The 14,305-nt window shown below is 40.5% G+C and overlaps 1 protein-coding gene across 1 annotated transcript; it reads right to left on the bottom strand.

The window, feature by feature from the left end:
- Positions 1 to 3,056: 3,056 nt before the first annotated feature.
- On the bottom strand, positions 3,057 to 12,307 carry unc45b (unc-45 myosin chaperone B). Its single transcript, XM_056419941.1, has 20 exons — positions 12,208 to 12,307; positions 11,377 to 11,538; positions 11,224 to 11,260; positions 10,960 to 11,135; positions 10,604 to 10,693; positions 10,251 to 10,418; positions 9,895 to 10,060; positions 9,558 to 9,728; positions 9,283 to 9,454; positions 8,552 to 8,852; positions 8,282 to 8,376; positions 7,507 to 7,648; positions 7,287 to 7,427; positions 7,073 to 7,200; positions 6,689 to 6,755; positions 5,575 to 5,688; positions 5,123 to 5,238; positions 4,885 to 5,002; positions 4,618 to 4,773; positions 3,057 to 3,971 (listed from the first exon to the last, which is right to left on the bottom strand). Exons 2-20 carry the CDS (start codon positions 11,536 to 11,538, stop codon positions 3,699 to 3,701), a joined length of 2,793 nt encoding a protein of 930 aa, XP_056275916.1. The 5' UTR covers positions 12,208 to 12,307; the 3' UTR covers positions 3,057 to 3,698.
- Positions 12,308 to 14,305: the final 1,998 nt, after the last annotated feature.

Genomic DNA, 14,305 nt, shown 5'->3' with positions numbered 1-14,305 from the left:
GTATTCCCTTCAGTGTAATTGGAGGGATTTGTGATTGACAGGTCAATAAACCAATAGAAACGCGGCTGGTGAAACGAGTCCACCAATAGGGTCGCTCGGGTTGAACTAGGCCTGGACGCTTCCTTCGAATGCTACACCGGAAGTCACTGGTTCTGTGACTTCCTGTTAGTTCCAATCTGTAGGCTACTTGTAGTCTACAGACAGCGTCCTGATTTATGTGTTTGTAAGTATATATTTATGTAGAAATGTGTACCTGCATTGTATGCTATCCTTTCTTAATTGCATGTAATAATAATAATACATTTATTTTATAAGGCGCCTTTCAAGGTTGCCGTACAACACATTAAAAACAGTTAAAACAATCGTCTAACGTCTGCCTGTGAAATACATTACTACTCGTTTTGATATGTGTTATATAAATAAGCTTTATTATTGTCAACCACACAATATGTATTTCTCGTTTAAACCTGAGACTAATAGTCAACAATGAACCGTTGAGTATTACGACACACAGAAAATAAGGATTTTCTACAACACGTGGTGTTTGTGTGAAATCTAAGCCAATCAGCTCTCTAATCTGCACTGGGCCATGCAGTTGGTGGAGAGCTAGCCAAATCACTAAGGTCCTCCATTGCTTTTTTAAAATTATTAGATTAGATTAAACTTTATTGTCATTACACATGTACAAACAGCAACGAAATGCAGTTTGTCATCCAACCAGAAGTGCAACAGAAAGTATCATAATAAAGACAGTATATACAGATTATAGTAAATAAAGCGCTATACAAGAGGGCGGCTTAAGGCCTGACCTGGTACTATTGGTAATAAGTTAGACAAAACAGTAGACAGATGAAATTAACATTAAATAATGTGGAGATATGAACATAAACTATCTGGGGTGGCTAAACTAGTGCAAATATTCAGTGCATATTGACTTGAGAGTGCAAACAAATGGCATAAAGGATAGAGTGGTGTAATGAGGATCAGAGGGGGTAGAGTTCAAAAGAGAAACAGCTCTGGGGAAGAAGCTGTTACTTTCTTTTTTAATGTTCTTATGTGTCCATAAAGATACAGATGAGAGCTTTCGGTTTTTGTGCCCCTAAACTATGGACATTACTGCCTCTTGGAGAATGGCAATTTCTCTACATTTTAAAAAAGAAATTCAAGACTTATCTCTTTAACCTGGCTTGTAAATTGGAGTAATGTTATAGCCTTAGTTTAATTTTGTATAAACCTTTTTTTTATAAACATTTCAACATTTTGTTATTTTCAGTCTTTAAAATGTTATCTATTGTCTCTTGTCTGTTTTTTTCAGTGCGCTTTAGAGCATGCTGGGAGGAGGAATTGCTTACCTTTGTACGGAGCAGCTGTTACCCCGAATAACTGCAGTTATTAGTTGTAGCTTCATCTTTAGCGCACGGACATAAACGTGATCTAGCTTATCATTTAACTCTTGGCAAGACAGAGAAGAAGAAGATATTTGCCAAAACATCCAACGTTAAACATGGTCTACATTACTGGTTAGAAGTATTTTCTCTTCTCAGTCTCTTGAGTGCTCCCCGGAGAATTGCGGTGCGGCGGTTAAAGTTATTATCAGAGGCAATCACTTAACTGAGGTCAAAGAACTTAAAAGCAATCAAATTCCCAAACATATGCTTCTTCACTAAAATGTTAATATTTAAAACACGGTCTTTGCACTTAATGAACAAACATTTCAAATATTTATCTGATACAAATAATAACATTAAAAGCTCTTCTGGGCTCAGGGTCACTGAGCCACTCAAACGCCTCCATCACGATAAACTGGCGGTTCGCGGAGGAGTAGCTGGAGTAGCTCTGTTTCAAAAAGGTCGGTGACCCCTGGTGTAGAACATTACTGTCAGTGGGAATTGAAAGCCACAGAAAATCACATTACATACAAGCGGTGGCTCCATCTCCCCTTTTGTAAAGCTCCTCTGTGGTCACGGTGTGGCAGAGAGGGCAGCCGCTCCCGGTTAAGCCGCAGGGCAATGCATTCGTCACAATATTCTGTACAGCAGAAAAACAACATGTCGGCACGTCCTGCACTGAGCATATAGATCTACACAAGTGATGCACTACCTATATATAATATATAAATATATTATGTATATGTATATATTATATATATAAAATATTTATACTATATATATTATATATATGTATATATTATATACATATATATATTATATATTTATACTATATATGTATATATTATATACATATATATTAGATATTTATACTATATATTTATTTATATATATATATATATATATATATTATATGAATGGAACCATTTCATTCTTCTGGCTTTACAGCAAATGTCCTGTCTAGGAAGGCATGGAGAAACACTGTGGGGTTAAGATGCAGGTAGGTTATGTACTCAAACAGGAAAGGTGAGAGGTCAAGTCCATGTTCTCATCAGTTATAGAGAAAGAAAGATGCTTTTCTTCACAAAATGAATAAGAAATTACACTTGTGGTCCCAGCATTGACTTATGAGTTACATGTGTCTCCATATAAAGTGTATACGTGTATTGAAATGGTTTTCCAGAGAGTAAACTTGTTGTCATAATCTGTATGTCTGCTGTTTACAGTCGGTTGGGCGACACAATTGAAACTATGTTTAACAATGTTTTCAAAGGGCAACAAATGTGTGCAAGTCAAACTGTTTAGCCGTATTAGGTTACGCAGTAACATGTTTCTATTGTTGTTAGGTGTAATTAATGTACTTTAGTTGGTTTCAAAGTGTGTGTGTGTGTGTGTGTGTGTGTGTGTGTGTGTGTGTGTGTGTGTGTGTGTTTTGCATTTGATTATAGCTTACGAAATGCGTCATGGCCTTTTGTTTTGTCATTTCTACAGTCAGTCACAACCGGAACAGCTACATATCCAAGATCCAACGTGTATAAAGGAAGACCTGTGCCATCATTCCCCAGGGCGTATCGGGAGGAGGCGGATATGATCTATCACTCTTAACTTTTTTTCAAACAGCTTCCACGTTATGTGTTGCATGACTCCAAATCAACACACCGAATCATATTGGATTTAAGTTCTTATTTTATTTCCAGAGTTATACATTTTGGTATTTGCATCACTTGGTCACATTGCATTGAAGCTCCTGAAAAAAGCATGAATTGTGTCTAAATATATATAAAAAAGAAAAGACAATCACTAAAATCTTAGAAAAAAAACCTAACTTAATATCAGCGGCCAAATGCACCCAACTAATCAATCAAATGAAGGATGCATGCATGTGCTTTAAATGGACATTGAAACATTTAGGTTTTATTTAAAGGGTATTGTGTCACCTACCATACAAATGCAGTGGAGCAAACTGGTCGGTCTTGAAACAACACATTTGCTTATTGTACTGCCTAAGCCCCAAATAAACATCACTGCTTTATTTGGGTTTATCTTTTGTGTATTGGAGCAGGTTGGAGAATCCTTTTGTATTGTTTATTTCTTTTATATCATTTGTGTGTCTATTTTATAGTTCAGACACAGATAAAAGGAGGAGAGAGGGGACGACATGCAGCAACGGGGTCAGAAGTGAACCCATGCAGGGAGCCCCATCCTTTCAACACTTTGATGTGGGGACAAAAAACAGTTGGAAAAAAGTATTGTATTGAAAGGAAATAAAGAAGATTGTCCATGGTTGTTTTTTGTCTTGTTGCCAGCATTTTAAGAAAGGCTAGAGAATGGTTTGATGAGACCGAGATCCATCGCTTTGACCAGGCATGTGCGTGCAGCATCAATGACATCCTGCTTCTTGGGATTGTCTTCCGCCTTGGCGATCACCGAGAGGATTTCCAGCAGCTCGCTCTCCATCAACTTCTTGGCCAGCTCACTGTCGTCTGAGTTGAGCATGTTGTTGACAACCACAATGCCACGATGCTGGATAGAAGGGTTGGTTTGGAGACACAACTTCTGCAGGATCTCAAGCCATTGTGTTGTCTGTTGGGAATGATCAGTTTGTGTGAATGATGAAGCAAAAATGTCGGAAGCTGCTTTTCATACTTATTTGCGAACAACCAATTTCAAACAGTGGAATCCGTGAGTAAAATAGTGTGTGTACAACTGTGATTGAGTTGTGATATTAAGTGTATGAGTCATTGTTTTTGGAGGTTGACCAAAAGGGACTCAAAGTCAGGAAACTGCAACCTTTGATCTTGACTATTCTTTTTTCTGAATATCTCTCACAGTTCACTCACAGCTGTAACCGTAATTTAATGGAATTGGAAAGCCAAACTTAACCTACAGTAACAACGGCCTGAGGTCAAACAAGCTACATACATTAAGCTGCTTTGTGAGACCCAACACAAGTGCATGAAAATGCTCCCAAGTGTCATAAGGTTAATTTAATTAAAGCATTAAAGAGTGATAATAACATACGGCGATCGTTTACAGAGAGAGTGTGTTGACCGTGTGTTGACCAGAATATCTGCTGCTGTGGATTCAGCATCAGTTCCTAAGAGAAAGCTATTCACGATATTTCTGGGTATTTTTCATCGTGGGGCGGACATGCTTTTAAAACACACTCCGATGTGACACTATGATTCATATTCTTCAGTAAGAGCATACTGAGCGCTGTTGTACATACCACCAGGGTCAGTTTGTGGCAGAGCTTCTTCTCAGCACTAGTGAGCATGGCGAGAGCTCCAGCTGCAGCGAGCTGAAGATTCTCGTCGTCCTCTCCACATAGCAGTATTATCAGCTTCAGCTTATCGTTGCCGTCTTCCAGATAACGATCTTGGACCTAATACACAAAGAGTTCACATGTTCAACGCACTCACACCTGTGGGACATGTGCGTCTCACATGGCATCGTCCCATATCGGGCGAGGTTTCTACTGTCGGTCTGTTCTCACCTCTTTACACGAAACGAGGTTGCACATGCATTCCACGGCCGCTTGTCTGATCTGGTCATGATCTTCAAACATATAGTTCTCAATCTCTGGCAGAGCTTTCTCTTTCACAATCTTTACTCTACAAAACAGATGAAGGTGGGAAGTCATAAGACGGCAACATCTGTAAATTGCAGTACAACTCACTTGTAGGAAATGAGGAATCGCAGTGGCATTAATATGAAATGGTGAAAGGTGTTACCGTAGTTTGTTACTGAAACCAGCCAAGTTAGTGAGGCCTCTCAGAGCTTCAAAGTTCTGTAATCCGTCCTTGTCTGTTTGAAGGAGGCGAACTAAAGGTCTCACCACCTCGTACACCTGTCAAACAAGGAAGAAAGACCACTGTGTTGTTTTCTTGAACTATGAGGTAAACGCCACATCAGCATATATACATACTTAATTCAGAAACATACCCATTCAGAAAGTGAGTAACAAACAATCTTCATTAATGATATAAATTGACAATCGGAAAGACAAAAGGAGAAATGGTCCATCATCTACCGGCATATCGAGAAACAAAGAAACATACGCAAAGGAGAAGTTTGTAGTCAAGGGAAGATTGAGTAGAATGTGATACCTCGGTAAATTTCCATGCCCTTTCCCCGACCACGAAGGCATAGAAACAAACACACCGACTATTATTCTATGTCTTACCCTCTCACCGGGGAAGGCGATTTCTGGGTTGGAAATAGCTGCAATCTTGGCAATGGCGTGGCTGGCCTTCGTCTTCCCAGCCTCTGTCCCCTCCAGTGCAAGTGGTATTAAAGCCTGAGGGCAGAGCCAGGAGTGAACAATAGTGGGGGTATAATGCAACAACCAGCGTATGATATGATATGATATTCCTTTATTTGTCTCACAGTGGGGACATTTCAAAAATCACAGCAGCGGTGCACATCAAAGCATCAATGAAAATAAATATAAAACACAAGACACAATACTAAAAAACTAAATACTAATACTAAATTGCTGTAGATCCTGGCAAACTCAACACTTTACTCAGCACTTTACTTTACTCAGCACTTTACTTTGTTTTCCTCGTATATTTAGTATGAGTATTAGTATTTAGTTTTTAGTTTTTTAGTATTTAGTTTTGTGTTTAATAATTATTTTTATTGATGCTCTGATGTGCACCGCTGCTGTGATTTTTGAAATTTCCCCACTGTGGGACGAATAAAGGTATATATCATATCATATCATATCATAAATATACAGGGGGAAATAAAGTAAAGTGCAGAGTTTGCCAGGATATACTTTATCCAGTATATGTATATGTATCCAGTTACATTACTTTGGGAACATTTAACTATATGAAACAGTCTCAATGTCTTTTTGATGCCTCTTATTGACCTATAGAGAATACCATCAGTGAGAAGATTGGCTAATTCTTCATAGTTATTGTAAATGCTTGACGTCGGTGCCACCGGGTCAGATTCTGCGCGACATCACATGAAATCATGCCGGAGAGCCGACACCACGTTGCCGGGGGCCCGGTCTGTATGGATGAGCCTACTGCAGAACCAGAACCAGCACTGAGCGGGCAGACTGACAGACCTCACTGCAGTAAAATCATCTTACGGATCTCTGGTGCTTGGAAACTCCGCCTCTCTCATCCACAGGAATCGCCAAAATCAACACAAAATAAAAGGTTCCTTGAAGTAACCCTTATGTTTATTCAGTTCCCCGGGGGATCCAGTTAGGGAACACTTGAAAAGACTTTGGGAAGTGTCCTAGATTCTCTTGTGCATTGCTTTCCAAACCTTTCACTCACCTTCCCCCCACCCTGGGCCACTATAGTACCACGGTCTTTGGGATCCATTGACAGTGCCAAGAAAACTCTAAAGAAAGAAAAATAGAAAAAAGGTTTAACATTCATACATTTCTAAGCAATGTGGCAATTTAAGGTGGAATAAACAAGACATTGGATGTATGCATGTGTAGTGTAGCTTACACTCCCTGATCTCTGTGATGGAACATTTAGGAATACACTGTGAGTTGTGACTGCAGTCAAAAGTGATTTGTCGGCATCATCTTAGCTGCAGCCGAGCTGTCACGAGACGATTCATGAGATGTTGTGATGAGTCATATGCGCTTTGTCGAGTCCAGTCAGTTATACAACAAGCTTGATGAGGTACCGACATGTGTCCCCTCCCACCTTGACAGCATCTCTTTGGTGTGGCTGGTCAGGATGGTGCTGTCTGCTTTGACCATGACAGCAAGAGCTGAAATGATTCCAGCCTTCAGCAGCCTTTTCACTCTCTTCTCGATAAAGTCCTTCTTGTCCTGAAAAAAGAAAGCATAACCTAACATAAAGTAACATAACCTGCCTACTTACTCCCTTAGAAAGATTCCCTTTCTTCCTCTTTTACCTTGGGGTGTTGCTCGGGAACGTGTTGCTTTGAAAATTTGGCAAGTTGAACCAGCTCAGGGATGACATCCTTCTTTTCATAGCCGTTGGTGCAGTTAACCAAGGTGCAAGCTACTGAGTATATGATCGTCTTATCCGTAGACTAAAACACAGAGGAAGAATTGAGATTATTATTTCTAATATATGATCGGATATACTCATATATGTTGTTATTTTCATACCTTGGCCAGTTCAAACATGGCTTTCAGGGCAACCTCGTCCTCAACAAAGTCATCTTTCACGTCCGCATCATTAGTCAGATAAGATAGACCCTCAATAGCCCACTTCCTGGTTTTTGTATCAATCTTGGGATTACAGAGCCACCTATAAGAGTAACAAAGGAAACCAATGATGTGAAGGGGTATGATTGGATTCAATCTATTGTCATTGCTCAGAGTCCAGGTACACAGAGTCCAGGTACTCAGAGTAAAGGTACTCAGAGTCCAGGTACACAGAGTCCAGGTACACAGAGTCCAGGTACACAGAGTCCAGGTACACAGAGTCCAGGTACACAGAGTCCAGGTACACAGGCAACGACATGTATCCTCTGCATTTAACCCCTCCTTAGTCATGAAGGAGCAGTGGGCTGCAGTGATGCGCCCGGGGAGCAGCTGGGGGTTCAGTGCCTTGCTCATGGACACTTCGACTCGCAACTAATGGGGAGAGCGGGAATCGAACCGACGACCTTGGGGTTGCAGGACGACCCCCTGCCCCACTGAGCTACAGTAATGTACAATGACATTCTGGAGCTGTATACACATTGCAACTTAAGAATAATATCCATTTTGCACGAAAACAAATAGATAATAACTAATTCAGTATTGAGCATGTATATTAAAAAAATACTGACGCAAGTATCAGTTTTTCCACATCTTTCCTACATTGACTACCATCTTTGTTCTGCCATCATGGATGATCCCCTGCTTGATTCATTCACTTGAACATGTGACGACTCACTTTCTGCACTGCTTTCCCAGCTTCTCTGTGGATCCCTCAGCAAACTGCCGGAGACCATAATCATCCCCTCCAGCTGAGCCCAGTTTACAGAGACCCTGGGGATGACATGGACGTGAGTATGCACACCTACCCACACACCATAGTTGTGTCGTCCAATTCACCGTCTAACAATGTTCATACTTCTAACTGTGGTGTTTTTCATCATGTGTTGTTCTGTTATTCTGCATTGTGTGTGGGCAATGCCCATTCTTTCCTCGGCGCACCACTCACCACCAACGAGCGTATTTTAATCTTCTCGTTCGTGGTCTTTTTGTAGATGTCCTTGAGGAGCGAAACCCCGTTGGTGATGATGAACGAGGCGCGGCTCATCTTGGAGGCGGCGTGGATCAGCGCCTCGATAGCAACCATCTGGTCCACCTCCCGCTCGGAGGCGCACAGCGCCACCATCATCTCCATTATGCCTTGCCGTCCGACAAGGGCGTTACCGACATCGAAGGGACCCTGAAGCAGCCCTGAGATGGTGTTGATGCCATGAATGGTCCTGTCCATGTCGTTGGGGTCAATTTTGGATCTGTGGAAAAGGAGGATAAGGAATGAAAAAAGCATAAAAGATGGAATAAGTTATGTTGGCTTGGTCTAAGTCAGGGGTCCCCAAACTGTTTCCTGTGAGGGCCACATCACTGTTCCCTTCTCTGATGGGGGCGGGGTCAGTTTGTAACAGAAACAGTGAGACGATCACAGGGTGCCTAAATGTAAACATGTATTGTTTTCCAGAAAGCCGCATAACCAAATATTAAGAACCCTTTCTGGGATCTTATTCCATTCTATTTGACAGCGGCTAGTCGAGGATCTGCGTGGCCAGACTGAAAAAAGAATAAGAATGCGTCTCTGGTATTGTTCAGGGGGCGGGGCCAAATGTGGAGGGGGGCCTTAGTTTGGGGACCACTGGTCTAAGTTTAGAAACTCTTGGTAAATAGTGAGTTTGTATTTTATGGACGTACTTGACATATTCATCACAAATGTCCCTGAAGTTGTTTCTCTCGGGGTCACATGTGAGGTCGTCATAGATCTTGGTGAGCACCACGCTGGCGATCAGCTGTGTGTTCTCCGTCATGGGAAGCTGGTCTGGCAGTTCGGGAACCTGACCACACACTTTGAGGATCTTCTTGAGACCTGGAGAACAAACACACACATGTGATGTGATCTGGCAAACACACGTTGTCAGGCAGCCTGGGCTGCAGCAGCAGACGTGACCCGGTGCAGCTGTCTGGCTCACCGTGGTCGATGGTGAAGAGACTCTTGGAGTTGTCGCTGTTTTTGCTGTTTTTGCGCGGAACATTATTGCTCAGGAGATTCAGTGCCTGGTCCCTGCCATGGCCAGACACCTTCTTACTCGCAACCATCTCCACGAGAGCGAGGAGAATGGTTTTCAGGTCTTTAGATGAATCTGCAGATCGACGGATGGTAAACAAGAAAGTCTGTCAGTAAGTACAAATACTTAAAGCAGCAACGCCATAGCCGCAACCGTCTTTGAATATATGCTGTTTGGTTGAAGATGGAAAATGAGGCTTTGATTAAACCTCAAGATGCAGTTCATATGTATTCTGTCTCACCTAAAACCAAGGCCTCTGCTTTCCCATATTCCCTCTTATCTCCACCAGTGAGGGAGTCGTTGATGCACTGGAAGAGGTTGCAGGTGGCCAGTGCAATCTCCTCATTGTCAACGGCCATGATGCTGCACATCTTATCAACACCGACCATGTGAATAATAGCCATGGCCTGTTTAGGGGTGGTGAAAAGACTACATTTAGTGGGGGAAATGGTTTACGTCTAATGGCAAAGTTGTACATGTGAAGTTAGATTGCGGTTGGTAAGCTGCACAGTCGTCTCGTTGTCGTCCCCAATCTTTGATTTTCATATTCACTTTCAGTTGCATTTGTCTGGACTGAGTTTCTATGAGCATGCTCACCCGAGCTTTGTGTCCTGTGCACATTCCTGACAAAGTGCGGACAGCAGCCAGGATCATCTCTGGCTTGCCGGTCTCCATCATGTTGAGCAGCAGAGGCACTCCGTTATTCTCGAATATTCGCTCTGCTCCGGCGTCCTCTCTTGACAGCACAATCAAGTTGTTGGCAGCCTAGACACAACATCATATGTTGCAGAAGTGATAACACAGCTCTGCACTAACATGCTACCAAACAATAAAGCGTCTTTGAGTATTTTGAAAAGCGCGATGGAAATGTAATGTATTATTTTTATTATTATTATTATTATCAAAAAGTCCTTGTATTTTTTAAATTCACACACGAGAAAAATACCCACTTTTTCTGTCTTGTCCTTTTCCATTTCGTCATCGAGGAGAATGTCAAACATGTTCTGTACCCTCGAATCTGTGGAGAATGTAGTCTTAAGCTGTGGAGAATCCAAATGAAACATTAACTAATGACATGACCAAATCATACACATTCATTTTGTTTGTGCCTCAATATAAGAACATCTTTCAAATGTCCTTAGCTTGAGAATAACAGTTATTTCTATATGCCACATTCAAAGCTAATGAGATTGTTAAGCCCAAAGAATATTGTTGAATACGTGTTGAAATGCTTCATGCATTGAAGCAAAGTATTGAGTCTGTGGATTCACTTCTGTGTGTCTGCCTTGTTCTTTTTAAAGCCGACCTTGGACTGGATGTCTGCTCTCAGCCTGCGAAGTGTCTCCAGGAAGGTTTTATTCTTCGGTTCGATGGTGGCACACCTCTGCACATCTTTGAAAGCCAAATCCAGTTTTCCTAGTTTCTCCAGAGCTTGGCAACGCCGGTACAAGGCTTTAATATCCGCTGCATCTACATCAATTGCTAAGTGAGAGGAAGAAAGATTATTAAACACGTGTTTTTGGTGCCATTGGTGATATTTGTTGGTTTATAACTGTATTTATTGCCCTACCTTTGGATGCGTCAGATGCTGCATTGGAAAAGTTTTCCTAAAGAAAAACAGAAACGTTCCAGAAGAAAAGTACATTTGTGCCAAATAAGTTGTAAATATGTTATAATTACTATTGGCTTGTTTTTGTGATATATGCTTTAACAATCTGCTTACCTTTTTTATGTAGCATGCAGATCTGTTCCTGTAGATGATAGCAAGAACTTGTTTGTCTTTGCAGGTCTTTATGGCTTTACTGTAGCACTCAATAGCTTTGTCAGTGTCTCCTGACTGGAAGTGCTGGTTCCCCTCATCTTTTAACTGGATAGAGTCTCCCATCTGGTAAAGCAATCGGGTTTATGAGTTATGAAATAAAACAAACAGATCCATTAAGTTTGGGTTTTCATGTCCACTTAATGTTTCATCACAACAATTTCAGCGTCAGTCAATCAAATGTTTCATACCGAAATACATCAAAAGATCCAAAACATATACACATATTTACATATTTAAAATAAGAAAACATTAAAATAAATCTGAAGAACAGTTTACACGTTTGTGTTAGTTGAAGGATAAAAAGTATAAGAATATTATATATGAAAGCAATACAAAGCGTATATGTACTTGTATTTGTGTAGGTTTACAACGCTTCTTTCACATTCATCCTAGAAATCATATGTCAGCAAGTTAATATTTGTTTTAGCTACTGTAACATTAGGAATATTTATTTTCTTACCACTGTTTGTAATCAGTGTCCTGCTGACCTGGGTCTCTGAGCAAATGGCCATGCACACGCCATCTCTAACTTTAAATGGCCTCCCATCAGGCCTTATTTGGGCATGATCTCGTACCACAGTTGGAGCCTTACAACAAATGCCACTTTCCCAATGGACAGATACCGTCTCCTATCATGGAGTCACAGTCTATTCCACTACTCATCCTAAGTACCCTCTGCATACATGAATTTCACTCAAATAAAAAAACACATCTGTGAAAGTTGTACAGTACCTTCTTGTGATTGTGTGTTGTCTCTCTTGCTCTGCGTGGATGGTCCGGACCTCTTGTTCCTAAAATGTGTTACAAACTTTGTGTATCTCATGTAACTTCCCCCACCAACTTGTTGACATTTATAGTGGCTGTCAATGAGGTGGGACCGAACTGAGGTGTACCATCCATCCCACGCAGGGGTTCACTTCAAGCACAGTAAACCCCCAAGAGGCTACTTTGTACCAGAGGTCATTACAGACTATTTATTGTATTTAAAAATAACATCTTTACAATATCTTTAAATTATCCAAAGCTTTATGAATAAAATGTACTTTCCATTTCAGGATGTCTGTCAGAATGACTACCTCAAAGTTGGTCTGCTCCTGATAAGGTCTATTTATGGCACAAACAGCTGAGGACTGACCAGCACAACATGAGGGGGGTTTAAAAGACAAGTGTGTGTGGAGACAGGGGGGGGGGGGGGGACAGCTGCAGGTCCATGGAGGAAACTCGTAGCTTCTAGAACAAGAATGATCTCGAACCCCACGAGTTGTGGTGAGGAAGTTGTGTGTGAAATAGTAAATAATACAAGAACATAAACTGATATCTGGTGAACTGGCGACCTGCTCATGATGTGTGTCCAGTACATGCAGCCACATCCCATAGTGCTGGAAATGGACTAAGCATGCAGACATAAATGTATGCATACGTTAGAACAAGACTAATTAGAATATAACCCAATGAAGAGTTGTGGCAGGGTGTCGTGTCAGTTGAGTAGTTTTACTTCCTACATCATTCCCTATTTACACTTTCTGAGGGTAACAATTGTGGAGGTTTTGATTTGGCAGATCATGCTTCTGCACAGACCGACGTGCGCGCTTGTGAACGGCCATAATAAATATATCAGCGCGTTCGGCTGAATCTTTCCTCTCTATTGATTTTACTATTTTGGTGATTCTATGTTTTTTTGACAGGGGTTAACAAATGCTTTTGTACAAAATCCACTCAGTGTTTAGATCTTGTCTATCCTTCACCCTGGTTTCTCCCTCTCTCTTTTATAATTTTTATTTCTCCCTCTGTCTCTCAATTTATTTATTTCTCTCTTGTTCTCATGTCTGACTTTTCCCCCTCTCTCTCATTTCTTGGATTGTGATTCATATCTTTGAATATTTAGATGATGAGTTTTGCTTTTCTTTTCCAGTTGTACATTTCCACTTCAAGGATGTTCAGCAGTTCAGGTCAATGTGTTTGTGCTTCAACACTTTCAGCGAGAAGTTTCCCTTTTTGGTATTTGCATCTGTTTTAATATTTTCAGCTATTTTCAGCGATTGAAAAAAATTATTTCAGCATCAAACTTTCAGATTTTAGCATTCCAACGCATTTTAAGCAAGAAATGCATTTTCTAGTTGCAAATACTATGAGTCTGACTTTATGAGGATACTTGTTTGAAGGGTACAACGCTGCCCACTAGTGGCAGAGGACGAGAACTGCATTGCTCAAAGTGAGTACACATTCTGATCCGTTGTTTGTTTGTTTTTGCCTATGTTTATTATGGAGGTAAAATTAGATTTTGTTGTCCTCCTTCTCAGACTGATTATCTCAGAATGTGGACTTAATAAGTTAATATCTCTAGTTGGTAAATATTATGACAATTTGAGTTAGTAAGACATCATTTAAATGTTGTATAATAGCAACAAGAATTTACTATATCATAAGGTTGACTTCTAAGTATTTTTTTAACAATTAGCTATTATAGTGACCCAAGATCTGTAATTGCATTAATTAAATGTATGTTGATTTATCACAATACTAAACATCTTGTTACAAACAACTTGCAGTGACCCTTTTCATGGCAGATATTTTGACTTGTTAGAACATTCCCTGGGGTTTCCCTCTTTCATGCAAATAGAAACTGTATACAAACACGCTCATGTATGGAAACAGTATATAGCATTTCGTTTTATTACAATCATATGGCAATGATGATAAGAACAATTAAGCACAAAGTGTGTCATTTTTGTGTCGTATGTTATTTGAGCCACTGCAAAATTAATTCAAATTTAAACTGTGTGTAACTAAGTATTTCAGTCACATTGTATATTTTAATTAAGTACTGCGA

This window comes from Pseudoliparis swirei, chromosome 7, assembly GCF_029220125.1.
Source record: "Pseudoliparis swirei isolate HS2019 ecotype Mariana Trench chromosome 7, NWPU_hadal_v1, whole genome shotgun sequence".
Classification (NCBI taxonomy): Eukaryota; Metazoa; Chordata; class Actinopteri; order Perciformes; family Liparidae; genus Pseudoliparis; species Pseudoliparis swirei.
This window is presented reverse-complemented; position numbering and strand designations above follow the sequence as displayed.